Source organism: Corvus brachyrhynchos, unplaced genomic scaffold (genome assembly GCF_000691975.1).
Source record: "Corvus brachyrhynchos isolate BGI_N302 unplaced genomic scaffold, ASM69197v1 scaffold293, whole genome shotgun sequence".
NCBI lineage: Eukaryota > Metazoa > Chordata > Aves > Passeriformes > Corvidae > Corvus > Corvus brachyrhynchos.
In genome coordinates this window covers 876,369-891,449 of record NW_008237410.1, presented here as the reverse complement: position 1 = coordinate 891,449, position 15,081 = coordinate 876,369, and the positions used below count along the sequence as shown (strand labels likewise).

The following is a 15,081-nucleotide window of genomic DNA, read 5'->3' as shown; positions in this document are numbered from 1 at the left end:
TTGTGGGAAAAGCTGCAAGTTGTGGAAAGGGACTCCCACATGATGGGAGCAGAGAACCAACCTGGGTGGCTATCTTGTTGTGATAATATCCCCATAGTATGAGCAAGAGAGACTCCTCTTCCTAAATGAACTGAACAAGGTTATTATGGAAGTGGTAAACAGACTGACCATCTCAAGGGTTGTCTTTTTACATTGTCAGTGGGAGACGGGAGAAAGGTGGGGGGGAGGAGAAGTGTTCTGAAGGTGTGGTATGATTTTTTTTCTTCTTTTAGGTCTGTTAATAAACTTCTTTATATTCTTTCAAATTTGTTGCCTGCTTTGCGTTTCTCCTAATTCTTATCTCACAGAAGGTAAACAGTAATGAGTACTTTGGACCAAACCACTACAGGGGGTGAAATCTTTCAAGCATAGGCAGTACCATTTTGACACTGTTAATTCTAAACTTGCAATGAAGCTGGTTTATGGTCTTAAATTTCATTAAAACTCAAAATAGTTTCCTTCCCATGAACCATGTTTCTCCTTATTGAAGAAATCCTTTATTTAACTAACAATAAATTACTATTAGAAGCACAGTGCATTAGGTCAAGGGGTCCAGATTAGCAACGTAGAGTGAGGGGCTACAAAATATTAAATTGCATCCTTCCACAATTCAATATAATCTTTTCCAAGAAAGTGTCAAAGGAAGCTGCAAAACATACATTATCTACTTTCCAAATTGAAGCTTCTAAGGGAATGGCTCTGCTATTTCTCTGATAAGGTCTTACAATAAGCTGATTACATTCCTGACCAAGTCAACAAAATCATATTTCTACATTTATGATGGTTTGACCAGAACTGACAAAAAGGGAAGTAATTTTACAGGAAAATTAGGCATGAAAATCTGTACACTGTGTGTCTGACTCCTTTTAAAGATGTGCTGCATGCAGAAAGAATATTTTGTGCAATTTATTTCATCACAATAAAAAGTCTCTGCATTTGTGTTCCAATTGTCATTGCAATGAATTGAGGGTAGAAACCTAACAAAGGTCAAAATGTCAGCCCATGTTTTTAGTGATGCATCTTGCAGCTCTTCCTTCAGTTAAAGACCTGGATCCAAGGATGATCTTGTCACCTGGAGCTCTTAGACTGACACTTTTAGAATTCAGACCACACCTGAATACATAGATCAGGATGTTTTCACTGGGGCATAACACTGCCTGTTTGGATCTGGACACTCCTGATTGCACTTCCATTAAATAATTTACAGGTTCTGCAATATTTGCTGTATTATGCAGGCAGTGTTTTGGAAATCTTATAGCAAGTGTCTGGGGATACTTGAACAAAGGTTGAATCCTATAATCTATGCTATGCATTACTTAAGTCCTGACACAGTACTACAAAATATTTTTTGAAATGCAGAAGAAATAAAGCAAATTTTGCATGAGTTCTGAGGAATAAATATCTATATGTTGATGTAATATTCTCTGTCTCATTCACTACAATGGAAATTCAGATTTCTGCATGAGAGCTTTTCTTGTCATCTGTTGGGATACTAAGATCCTCAGCTCTCTAGAAGAATTTTATAGTTATTCTTGTTCTGGACAACAAGAAAAATAAATAAAAAACTTATCTGAAAATGATCTCTCTTTTCATGGCAAAGTGAGTCAAAAAAGCCCATCCTTATTAGAGCATACTTTAGGACAATTAGTGATTTGACTGCACCGATACTACAAATATTTATATAGCTAAAACAACGGTAAATGATGAACAAATGAGATCTAACTAAAGCTTTGATTCACTTTGTGAAAACCCAAAGATTCAAGGACTGAAAAGGATTAACAAAATAATTTAAGTTCTAAGTTTTCTGAAGTGAAGATCTTGAGCTGTATACTTTCTTTTAAAATAATAGAAGAAAACACAATTTGTTACTTAAAGTATTGAGGAAGAGGTTACTTCAAGGTTTGTATGAAAATGTCTAGACTCATGATCATTCTCCAGAGAACAAAGGAAGTATTGCTACTCTGAGCTGCTACTCTTAGGGTCTGAGTGAGCTTCATAATATGACATCTAAATTTAGATGTCTTCCTGTGTGTTAGGCATCAAAGCTCCTGTTAGTGGTAATGGACATCCCACCCATTCATTCCCTGGAGACTTGTGAGTGATTTAACTGTACAAGCTACAGAGCCTCTCATTGTCAGAAAATCATCCTCCCCAAGGAATGTCTTGAGCTCCTTGTTCCTGAGTGTACAACATTATCTTTAGCTGTGTTTACCACATGTCCATTTTTTCAGTCACATGCATTTACATGTTTATTTCATGCTTTCCTTCAATGTCTCTGATATACTCAGGTCATACAATAGGATCAAGAATGGATCCTAGTGGGCTCACTAGAGGTCCACCTTCTTTATTAGATACTAGCATGTGAGATTTGAATATGTTATTCACACAGACTATTTGACTGGGTCCTGTTGATGCCATAATTAACTCCTCTGGCAGTAAGATGTACTGTTGATGGATTCAATTATTTCACGGTTGTATGTAAGACAGCATGATGTTTTGCTGGCCACTCTAGTACTGCAAAAGACTTATTGAAGTTCCTTCATTCTTTCTAATATCTGATCCCTACCTGATCTTTCTCTTCCTCTTCCAGTGACGCTTCCAAGGACAGTATCACTCCACATAAGGGGCAGGGGAAGACGGGTGGGTGCTGAAAGATGCACGAAGAGGAAGATGAAGTTCCCAGGACATACTATGGAGTGGGGAGCTTGGTGAGCTTGGAGGAGGGAATGCCTATTTTTCATCAGCTTTTCTAAGGCAAACTCACTAAAAAAGGGTTAAATAACCCCAAGTTGCCAATCCTGTTTTGAACTTCCTTTAAAACAGAGAAAGACACTGTGCCTCTTTCTACACTCACAGGAATGTGGTAAAAAAAAGTACACATAACCCAACCTCCCGTGGCCCACCCAGTCCACCCCCACCAGCTTACATACAACCCTCAAGTCTCCACAGAAATCAATGTGCTTCTGTCTGTCTATAACAGGATTATTATCTTTGTTTTATTACCAGCTATTCACAAGATCTCATGGTGTATGAGCAGTCAGGTTGAGAGGAGATTTTAAACAGGCTTTTTCTGAGGCCAAGGGAGCAGGTAAAATGTTGAAAGAATTTTCTTCAAAAGTGTTATGAGTGTGCTCCTTGACTTGCAGGAAAGGCCTGGAAGCTTCGGTAATCAAGCCAGTTTTTCAAGCTAGATTCTGAGGGTAGGAAATGACTGCAATAGGGCTATATAGTGGAAGCTTTCTGTTTGCAGACATTGCTAGGATCATTGTTTCAATAATATTCAACTGATATGAGCAACTCACATTTGGATCCTGAGGAAGAAGCCCCACTTGAAGTGGATCGTGATGCTCCCTTCATGGAGAAAACCCCTTTGCCTCTACGAGTTGTTGTCACAGCCACACGAGGACGTTTGAGTGGAATCACTGCACGGGGCGGTGGGGGGACACGGCCATGGTAATCAAACAACCTAGAAAAGATTAAGTCAGCTGGACTCCATAAAACCTTCTGTGATTTTATGTCATGGAAGCTCTGTCAACTAAATTTGCATGTTATCTTTGAGAAAATTACCCTTTGAAACCGTAATCATTTTATATCAAGTCAAATTAGATTTCAAGGACCTATGCACATTAAGTGCCTTATTCAGATTTCAGTCACACACCAGTGCACAGACCAGCTCAGGTTTTTTGTGTGTCATTTAAATGAATGATGTATTATGGGACTCCGCTATTTGCCCTATGGAAAATCCATAACTTGCTTTCCACAGGTCCACATCATTTCATTGCTGAAAGCCAACAGCAGTACATTTTGTTGTGACACTTCAGCTCCTTTATTACATGCATGGCTTAAATTCTAGTTTTCTATCTGCTATCTTTAAAGATGTAAAAGTAAAGTACAAAAGAGAACTTTCCTGAAGACAACCATCACCATAAAGAAATATCCTGCAGTTTGTGAAATAAAAAGTCTTTGCATATGTTCTCTTTATTGAAGAATGAATCAGTGTAGAAACACTAAAATACCCAACCATGCTTAATAAATTAAAAAAAAAAAAAAAAGTTCAAACCAAAACCACTGTAGCAGGCAGATATTCAGGCTTTTACCACTACAGTCAATAAAAGAAACTCTACAACAAAAAGGAACTATTGTTCCCAAACAGAATAGCCCAATCCTAAAAATACAGTTATCAATAGCAAATAACTAAAATGTGTAGAGGGAAATAAAGGCAGTAGAAAAGGTAATCAAAGCCACAGTTATATTTAGAACATAAAAGCTATGGGTTCTGGGTATGATAGGTCAGGAGAAGAAAGAAAATGAAGATTTTCAGTTCAGAGTCTGAAGCAGAGGGATAAGCAACATCCTCATAAAATGTTCTCAAATTTACTTGCAACTAGTAATTATGGAAATTTATAACTGCATGTTTAATTTTCACAGTTGTGAGTACTGTCACCCAGCCAGGCAGATACACATTTGAAAACAGACACACAAGAAACAGTAATTCACTCACCACAGCATCTAACAGTATGCTAAACAGGAAGCAGAGTCAAACTTAAATCTTCTAACCCATTTTCTGGCAAGTACATACCTAGTGCTTAAATCAAACCACAGTTCTGTCTGTACTCTAATCCTACAGACAATGTAACCATCTCCTTCCTTTTCCATAGCTGTTTACAAAATGTGTCACAGAGGTCCTGTCACACTCACTGACTGTGAACTCCATGGCCTCAAATATTCCCACAAATGAGCAGTTTCTAGTCATGGTGAGCATAAGTAAAGAATTGTGTTTGAAGATGAAAACGAAACCATTTTTTTTCTACTTTTAACATAAATATTAGTGTTTATTGCCACTCATCATTTATCATATTAGATAAACTGCAGGTTGGTCACAAACTCCTTTTTGATGTTACTGGATAAAAATGTTCCTGAAGAGCTGTAAGCTGTCATGCAAAAGTTCAGTATGTGATTATTACTCCACAGGTGATTTTTTTCTAGCTTCCAATGGTTTGTGTTTACATAACAGAGTGAAATATGAAACTATGCTTCCTTTTCTCAGAATATATAAAAGAACTGTTATCTAAGTGATTGTGGATCTCTTATCTCTGGATATCTGGGATTCTCTTCTTCTTCTTCCTGTTGTCTATCTATTCCTACTTTTGTTTACGAAATTATGCAAAGCTTTTGGGCTTGATTTTTTTTTTATCAAGCTCTATATATTCCAATAATATGTTTTCTTTTAAAAAACAATGCTTCCATTTATAGTTCTGAAGTTCCGTGCCTGTTTTCCTTGTGCTTGTAATATGAAAAATGATAAAGAGAAGTCCTCAGATCCAAAGCAATCTTTTGCCCCAATAATCACTAATGTGCAGACAACTATGTCTTTTCTTTCAGTCACCCTTCTAAATTCACAGTTCTGATCTTGCCAGTGCCCAACAGAAAATGCCCCAAAAGCTCTTAGAGAAGGATAAAATCAAAAGACCTATTTAGTAAGCATACATTTGGTGGTGGTAATCTTCTCTCTGACGTATTCAAATAGTCTTCTGATAGACAATAGAAATAATGCAATGAATAATACATAAAATCAGAACTGACCTGTTTAACCAAAGGACGGGATTCTATTATAAACAAACATTAGAAATTATGTAGGATGTACAAAAATATAAGCACACATACCGATTGTAGAAATCATCTCTGTAGTAATCATAATCAAAGACATAACCACTGTGGAAAAACACAGAAAAACAAGAATGAACTGGCTTACAGGAAAATACACACTGATTAAAACTGTGGTAATATTGGCTTATTCTCCAATTTCAACCCCTTCTTCAAAGTCCTTCCACTTATTTTATACAACCATACAATGTAAATTATGTTTGTCAATGCTATTGTCAGCTATCACTGTATATTTGGAAATGTGAAGTCTGGGGCATGCAGAACAGTGTAAACAGCTGACAGCACATACAGGAAGGATTTAACACAGCGAGACAGCTCTGTAATTAGAGGATCATTATAGTGTAATTCTCTGAGTGATCAAATGAAGTTAGCATTCCAAAACTGACACCCTCTTCTTTTCTGGTCTAACATAGCACCATCAGTGGAGTAGAAAGACAGTTAAATACATGAAAGAGTGGGAAATCAGTGAGAAGGTGAGCTAAGATAGTTACTTTGATTTAGAGAAACATGAAAAGGGTTGGACTGCTTGCTGGTGCTTGAGTCCACCAAATTATTTTCATCAAAAAGAGACAAAGTTAAAGGTTAAGAAAATAAATGCTAAATAAGTGTTACAGGGATGCATTGCCTCTCAGGTTCAGGAAAGAATATATGGACCAATCTGAGAAAGGACAGATACCATCAAGGGAAACAAACACATGTGAAATTGCACAGGTCCAGGAGAAAACTATTTTTGAGCTGTCAATAGCAAAGTCAGTCTCAGACTGATCTTCCTGGTTTTGCATTCCATTAGCAACTTTCTACTTTTGTGTTGAAGAAATAGCAAAGAAGTCTTATCTATCTCATACACCCCCCAAAAAAACCCCCAAACCAACAAACCAACGAGCCAATAAAGGCTCTGCATGGAAAAGTCACAAGGGTTTATAACTCCGCCTAGTTACAGAGATTAGTTACAAATAGTTACAAAAATCTAATTTGTAACTTTTACAAATAGTTTTGTAACTATTTTACAAATAGTTACAAAAATCTAAGTTTTTCACTGGCCTGATGAGGACAATTATGAATAGTAAAGGTAAGAAGCATGAAGAAAGTATCACAAAAGGAGAAGCTTTAAATGAGAAAGGAAAAAGGTTGAAATGAGAGAGGTAGAAAGGACAAGCCACAGAAGAAAACTTTCCCTGAAAAAAAGGGAGATTGGAGAATGATAGCGTGATTTAGGTTGGAAGGGACCTTAAAGGCCAGCTACATATTAAAGAAGTTTGTCTTCACAGGGAATGAACTTGTGGATGATTTCTGCTCTTGGACATTGAGCAAAATGGGGTTTTTAGTGTATAACTTGAAGAATGTGTCAAGAATTCTAGCAAAGAAGGTCAGGGCACAATTTCCATCTCTGCCACATCTCTTTCACATGCAAGTGTCCAGTTGAAAGTTGTACTGTCTGCTTGCATAATACTGTAATTGAAGATCATGAGAGTTGCAAACAACTGTGGCCCTTTTTGCAATTTATTTGAGAAAAGTAATCCTAAGACGTATTTCATGTGAAACACTTACTAAATTAAACAGCCCTGAGAGACTAGAACCCAGCAACAGATAAGCTGTGTGTGACAGAGGATGCAAAATATCATTAAATAATAATAGACTGTGTATAGTGATCATGTTTCTGTATCTTAATGCGAAACTAGCAAATTTTTTCTAAACTATATGACAGCTCTTATTTTGTCTTTCATGCCAGTCTGCATGGATCTAAGATGTAACAGGTAGCAAAGCTATTATTTTATTTACAACTATTCACAGCTTCCTAGTGGTTTTATTTAGCTGAATGATTAATAGCTTCAGTAAGCCCATACTTAATATTCAATGTGTGTTTTTAAGTAGAAAATAACAGATAATTTGAAGAAAAAATATTAAATTTAAAATCCGTGTCACATGAAACCTTTCACCTGGAGTTGAGATTAATTTAATTTGCATAAAGACCAGAAAAATTCACTTTTTCAAGGTTGAAGACCATGAAGTGGGTGAAGAATATTTCACAGGTACCAGTTAGAGTAAGGCTATACTTTTCTGTAGTAACTCAGCTCTGGCTCACAGGACAGAATAAGGACTTCTGGCCCCTCGCTGGGTATGAAAATTTTAAGTCGAATTATGATGTTTCATCTGTAATATGTGGAAGAGATTGTAGTGTGAAAACACCAGTACATCTCTCCATCCACAGCCATAATTGTTCCTACTTCTGCATGTCAAGGGACAGACGTAAGATTTGGTCAGTGCTGCAGTATAACACCAAGCAGAAAATTAGCACAGGTAATCACTGGCACTGAGATCGAGGTGACTGCAAGGCTCTTAACCTCTGGAGAGTTATTCCTTAGCAACCCAACAGCCTGTGTAATGGTGGCCACAGGAAATCACTGATACAGTGTTGAATACCAAATACTCAGCAGGTCAGAAGCAGAGAAAGGTTTAAATGAGCCTGTGAACTGGTGGAGTCAGCAGTTTCCTAATGGCACTGTAAACAGGCAGATTACTTCCCCACAAACACATGGCATCTCTACAATATTAACAACAGAACTGCGTGCATGATGCTGACATTAATGTAGTAGATAGTAAAAGACACTGCTTTATGTGTGTCTCACATGAGGCAAAGAAAACTCATCAGTAAAGGGTGCTTCTACTGAGCAAAAGTCATGGTTCCTTTTTCTAACTTAGTATCACAATGACAATCTTGTACAAGCTGTCTTTATTGGTTTCATTTAACACTATATGTATCTTTAAAACTGTGTTTGCCTGAAGAATAAAGGATTCCCCCATGACCATATTTTCAGAGCTGTGATCAAAGTTCCTATGCATGTCAGCAGTTGCATGTGCCAATCAGGCAAATACAGTGTTATGCTTCTGCGTATTTTCAATAAACTTACAGATGTTATTATGTCTTTATATACCTGATGTTGAAAACATATTGCTACTGTGCAATCTTTTTGCATTCTGTATGCAATGCCCACAAAAGTTGCTCATAAACTAATGACCACATCCTGTTTTAACTTAGGTAGTTCCAAACACTAGTGATAAAACTGACTTCTGCGGGGTCATTTAGGAGAGTTAATGCAGGACAGAGCAGAAATACCTTGTGTTATTTTCCTGCCAACAAGAATTTTGTCTTGCACGTAAATCAGCCTTAGCTACTATCTCCTCTTCTTTCCACAGGTACAAAGATATATTTAAATCATAAATGTTGACAAACCGGGCATAATGTATCTTAATTTAATTGACAAAGCTATCACCATTTATACTGTCAGTTGCTTGTCTGTTGTCAGGCCTGAATAAAAATATTAAACACAAAAGCAATATTCCTTAAATCAAACTCTTTTTGGGAAGCACATATCAACCTAATCGTTGAAGCTGGTATTCCAGTCATTTGTAAAATCATTTCTCATGTCATGTGAAAAGAGTATTAGAAATTGTTCCTGTTGAGTGCAAAAGAGAATCAGTCTAAACTGATGTTAAAAAGGAATTCGGCGAGGGTAACTAGATGATTTAGAGAATAAGCATCGAGAGATGGAAAGTTTCCCTGCTAGAAAATCAATCACATGGAAGTTACTTTCATAAGCTGTTGAAAAAATGGTGGATATTTCAGGACAATTTTCAGTGGATGGTTACTTACACACCCAGACGTGAATTAAATTGGTGGGATGAATCCCACCTTTACTTTAAAGACAACTTAATTTTAGGTAAGGATGAGAGTGCTGATAGAGGTGGAGGGACACTGCTGTTTTGCAGTTCAGGCTGTATATTCTGCAGAGAGAGAGAATATTCTCCAGAGTCTGCTTTTTTGCTGACAGACTTACTGTCAAAAGGCAAATTTTTTCAGTGATTCCTTCAACTAATATATTAGACATTACAGGAAAAAAGAGGGGGATAGAAGAGGAAAAGTAATTGCAGAGAAGTATTTTACATTCATTTCCATAATGAATATATGAAGGCAAATAGGTATAGTTAAAAAGAACAGCTTAACACCAAAATGTCCAATCACTTATCCCAAAATACCAATCAATTGAACATAACCTACTATTTGTATATTTCAATTAAGGATTAAATTGCATAGTAATTTTGTAATGATAAGTTAATAAAGGTTTTGATTTTTTTTCCAGTTCTGCACATTTATTCAATTAATAAGAGCAAGATATATTTTTTCCTGAGTGGGGAAAAAATAAGGAGTTAAGTTTCAAAATGTGCAACATGGAATGTAATACTGTAAACTGATATATTTTTCTGCAAAACTGAAAAATTTTTTGCAATTTTAATCTGAGGAGGTGCATTTTGTCCAAGGAGGACATGTGTACATAAACAAGCTGACTTACAGTACTCCATTTTCCATTAACATATTTTTCTGCAGGCACTAGGCAGAATTTATTTGCAAAATGATTAGGCTCTATTTTTTCTGTCTCTAGATATGTCCTTTCTCTACTCTCATCTTTCTTCCAAGAACTCTTATCCCAGTGAAATGTATGTTGGGAAAACTGTTGAACTTGCTGTGCAACCTGAATTTTAGGCAAAACTTGGGCAAATATTCAAAGTTGCATATACACAATCAGGTAATTAAATCACTAAGACATATTTCTGTAGAGGATTAGGCAAAGCTTGTGAAGCAGAGAAGAACAAAGACATTGAGATCAATATTCAGGTTCTGGGGATCAGCTGTTTTCAGAGCTGTTTATGGCAGCCAGACAGACAACGGTGATACAGGCAGAACTAAACCCCAAAATATTTTCTGTACAGCTAAGTGCTAAGTATTAGAATTCCTCCTAATTAAAACTACTTACTGTGGCTGCAGGTACGGCCTATGCTTAACGATGTTATCCTGATGCTGTTTAGAAACAAAATAGTAGCTTTTTAATGTAAAGATACCTGTGTAAATCTACTTAATATCTCCCTGACCATTCTCCTCCTGTTGCAAAACTATTTTTCTGTCATCTAAAGTAATGTCCAATTATTTATGTTTCCCATGGGAAAATTTCATAGAAAGGCAAAGAGAAAGTTTTCCAGTGACCTAACCATTTCCCAAGGTGTCCTGTAATTTTATAGTCCGACTGGGGAATTCACAATGTCCATATGGTATTTTTTCTTCCTTAGTACAAGAGAAGTGGGTCCTGCCTCTTAAAAATCTGTTTTAAATTCAGTGTATTCAAGGTACTACTGTCAAACTATACTCATGTGATTGATTATCCAATTTGTTAGTAATATTGTATACATTGAAGGAGTGTCATTTGACTTGGTTTGACAGCTCCACCAGACTGTCATTGGCAGGTGTAGTGATGGGTTTAGTGTTTCCACAGCATTGCACTGAACAGCAGATTAAATTAAAATCACAGTGGTAGCACTGAAGCTGAAAGACTAACTGTTTAAGATTACAAAAACAGATCTCTGAAACTTTATGTACTTTTTAGAAAAGCTGTCTTAGAAGCACTGAATGAAACACAAAAGCATGGTTCACAAAAGATTAATCAAGTACAATGTGACGATGTCAGAGTTCATGTAAAAGAAAAAAATCTGGAAAATTGCATCACATGTTTTCCTCTCCACTTTTCAAACTGTCAAAAGATTTAAATTAAATTTGTGTTCTTATTTACATTAAGTTTACTGATGTAATTTAATTATTTTGGATTGAGCAACTCACGGTTTAAAGCAGCAAAATGGAGACATGAAAGAGACTGAACTTTCAGTGTCCTGAGTACGGCTTGCAAAGTCAAGACATACTGATTGTTTTTCCAAAAGTGTGCTTTGCAAGTGCAGTTACAATATAAATGAAGACACCAGATACTGTGAATCTAAAAAGCATTCTTGTGCTCCTATCGCACTGTGCAATAATTTCCATGGTAGATGGATATGGGAAGTGCATCTGATAAGGAGATTCTTCTATAACCTAGCACAGAACTGGATTCAATTCCAGTCTGGTCAGAGATGAGTGGAAATGGCAGTTGTGCATCACACAACTGGCTGTGTATCCTCTACACCAATGCTATGTTGACTACACTTTCCATGATTTCTGACAAATATTCTTAATACTTCAGTGCTTTGGAAGACCTTGTGTTCATTCACTTTCTGCATACATTGTGAAGAAAACAAGATTTATTTTGCGTAAGGGAACAAAAAGTCACAAACCAATGGAATTCCTAAAATATCGGTGGAAATGCCTTTTGATTTACAGAAAGACATACAAGTGTCACCACTCTGAATTAAATCAATGTAAATCCAGAATAAAGCTGTTGAAATCAAGGGATCATATTTATTTCTCTTAAACATATGTCTGGATTTTCTCATTATATTTATTCTCATAAGGGAAAGGATTTTTGTCCCAGACGGCTCACTTGAGAGTAGAACGTGGCAAAAAGGACTGGTGGCTTGTCATGATACTGGTATTGTGGTTTCCCTATACAGTGTTGGACATATGGAAGAGCTGCTGATTTCTTGTCATGCAGGTATGAGGCAAGTATGAATCACCTAGCTGAAAAATTTCTATACATCTTTTCTAATTTACAAGAAGCATTGTTTGACACTGACTAAGAGACCTTTTTCCCCTTAGGGAACCCTCATACTGGTTTATTTTCCCTACTTTTCTATTGTCTCAGCCAACTCGAGAACTGAGGTTCTATTCCTGTCTCTTGAGGAATGTCCTTTTTGTGTAGGGTGGGATCTTTCTCAGGTTTCCTCATTCAGTTGTGCTCCTGCCTTCCATGCAGAGTCTGGATACTCTCCTGCTTTACTCTGCCTGGCATATTTCTTTACGGTTACCTCCAGATTCTAAGGGCTTGCTCCACTCCCTGGGTCACTGTCAGGAAATCTAACAATATGGGGTATTGATCATTTTCTCTCTCCCTCATTGAAGATTTTTTGAGGAACATATTCAATGTAGAGTTTAACCAGGTTACATTTTTGGTTTCAGGTTGTACGTGATTTTCCTGTGTCTAAACTCCTTTAAAATACAATAGTCACATTTTTTAAATCACGTGCTGTAGACTCTCTGAAATATTTTGGTAGCAGAATTCATTGTAAACTAATGATCCACTCTGGCTCCTATATCTTAGAAGAAAAAGAAAATAAAAGAGCCAACCCACAGAAAATTTGGGGGATTCAGTATGTATTTTTTCTTCCTTTTATCTTCTTCCTTGCACTTGCTGGAGGTTACAGTACTTCTCCTGGACACTCCTTCATATTGCTGTTTTAAGCTCCAAGGAACAATTGCAGAGTTTGACATTTTGACAACTTGCTTTCAGCAGATGGGAAAATTTCGTCTGGTGGGAGGAATCTCTGCCCATGGCAGGGGGGGCCAGAACTAGATGATCTTTAAGGTCCTTTCCAAGCCAAACCATTCTGTGATTCTATGATTTGCACAAAATAGGGCTCATGGAGCTTTATGCTTCCATTATTGCTATTTTCTGTAATATTCTTCCCTGGATTATGTGGTCACAGTCCCTGACAGGTGAGGGCTCTGCTTGCACTGTTATGCATCATGTCTAATAAACATTTAAAGGAAGTTTCAAGTGGTTTACCACTGTGGGAAATGCTCATTAGAAGTTAACAATACAGGCACGCCTTAGACTAAAATTAGTTTTATATAGTCTATTGAATTAAGCTACCAAAAAAGAAAAAGCTACCATTTTTTTGTTTTAAGAAAAACAAAAAAATGCTGAGAATTGCTTCCAGCATCTCTTCCCAAACCACAAGATTCAGTGAAGGAATGAACACTGTTAAGGTCTCTCTCTCTGACTCCTGCTTCCCACTCTGTTACCTTCTTGCTGAACTCCCCGTGCATGATTTTTGCCTTCTCCCAGCAAAACCACATTACCATTACTCATCCTTATATAATTACATGGCTGGAATTTTACTTTTCTGTGAATGCTCTACGCAGCAGGACAGTTTTATAGCCTATAAAGAATCATCCAGAATATGAAATGCACCTAACTACTGACACCTAGACAAGGTCAGCTTGAAACCAAATCATACTTGATTCCAGATTTAAAGTATAACCATGATTAATATGTGTGTGTATATAAGTGAAAAGATTCATTTTGCGAGGAAGCAAAGCCTTATTCAATAACTCTCAGGTTCCTCCATCCCTCCTAAAGAAATGGGAACATTTTGGCACAATACTGCTATATAAACCACAATAACGAGCTCCAGTTTTGTTTCAATAACTTCACTGTCTCAGAAGGTGTAGCTTCCATTTCCATCCTCTATCCATTTGTACACCAAGAAAGGATAGATCTGCAGTATGAATTAGATTATTTGAGAATGTTTCAGTTTTCCTCCTTCGTATATTGATCCTAATTTCTGTGAAGGTGTTAGCTACTTTCAGATAGCTACTGTTCAGTTCAGAACAAACAGTTCCTGTGAAAAATGCCGTCTTAAAGCTGGTAATTTTTCATTTTGACTATTTGTTGTTCCTTTACTTTCTGTCCCTTGATTTAGATGGCAAGAAAATAAACAAGGCCATATCTAGTAGGTACTTTTTGGTAAATAAGCGCTTCTGGCAAAAGGCATCCAGAATGTTGGTTGAAAAGAAACTCTGTATGAGTCAGCAATGTGTATTCAAAGCCCACAGAGCCAACTGTATTCTAGGCTTCATCAAAAAACACATGACCAGCAGGTGAGGGAGGTGATTCCCCCCTCTATTCTGCTCTCATACGACCCCATGTGGAGCACTGCATCCAGTTCTGTCGGGGTCTCCTCCCCCCTGCCATGGAGCCCTGGGAGAGGTACCCTGATGGGGGGGAGACACAGGGTTTCCCTGCCCCTGGTCAGCCTCGTTCCCCATTGGTTGGTTTGTGTTCCCTGTGCGGGCAAAGAACCCTTGGTCCAGTGATTGAGCAGTTCCTCAGCAGAGCTCCGGCCATGCGGCTGGAGAAATAAACAGCTCTGAAACAGCTATCAAGAACCTGCCCGTCATATATATTTCTTTTCCACGGGACTCCTGGTTTGATAAATGTGTGTTGCAGGATCCCCACTGTAACAAATGGTGGGGAATTGTGAGCAGAACGATCCCCGATCCCTAAGCGACTGATTTGTGTGAGTAAACCCTAGAAACTTTGGATTCCTCTTCTTGGTTTTGCTTTGCTATTCCATATCTAAACTATGGAGGAACCGTGGGAAGACTCTTGGCTCTCAGAGCCGCATATGGACATTTATCTTAAACTTAAATGATTCTTGAACAACGATTTGTAAATTTTAGCTTGATTCAAGCTCAAAAAGAACTGAAACACTTCCTGGCATGGTTGTTTAAGAACTTTTTCTATGTTTCTTGGGATTTAATTCTTACCAAGGAGTTTTGGAAGGCCATTTGGGCACAGTTAATATTTGAGTCAAAATACATGCCGATGGAAGAATATTTTC

The 15,081-nt window shown here is 37.3% G+C and overlaps 1 protein-coding gene across 9 annotated transcripts in view; it reads right to left on the bottom strand.

Moving 5' to 3' along the window:
- RALYL (RALY RNA binding protein-like) overlaps positions 1-15,081 on the bottom strand; it is a 387,338-nt gene that overhangs the window by 32,327 nt on the left and 339,930 nt on the right. For 7 of the 9 annotated variants that reach the window (XM_017731047.1, XM_017731048.1, XM_017731051.1 and 4 more), the window contains 3 exons: positions 5,704-5,751; positions 3,342-3,505; positions 2,606-2,686 (listed from right to left, as the gene is read on the bottom strand). In XM_017731047.1, coding sequence (XP_017586536.1) covers positions 2,606-2,686; positions 3,342-3,505; positions 5,704-5,751 — 293 coding nt within the window. The remainder of the gene's footprint in view (positions 1-2,605; positions 2,687-3,341; positions 3,506-5,703; positions 5,752-15,081) is intronic. The other 2 variants (XM_017731052.1, XM_017731053.1) reach the window with 1 other exon arrangement.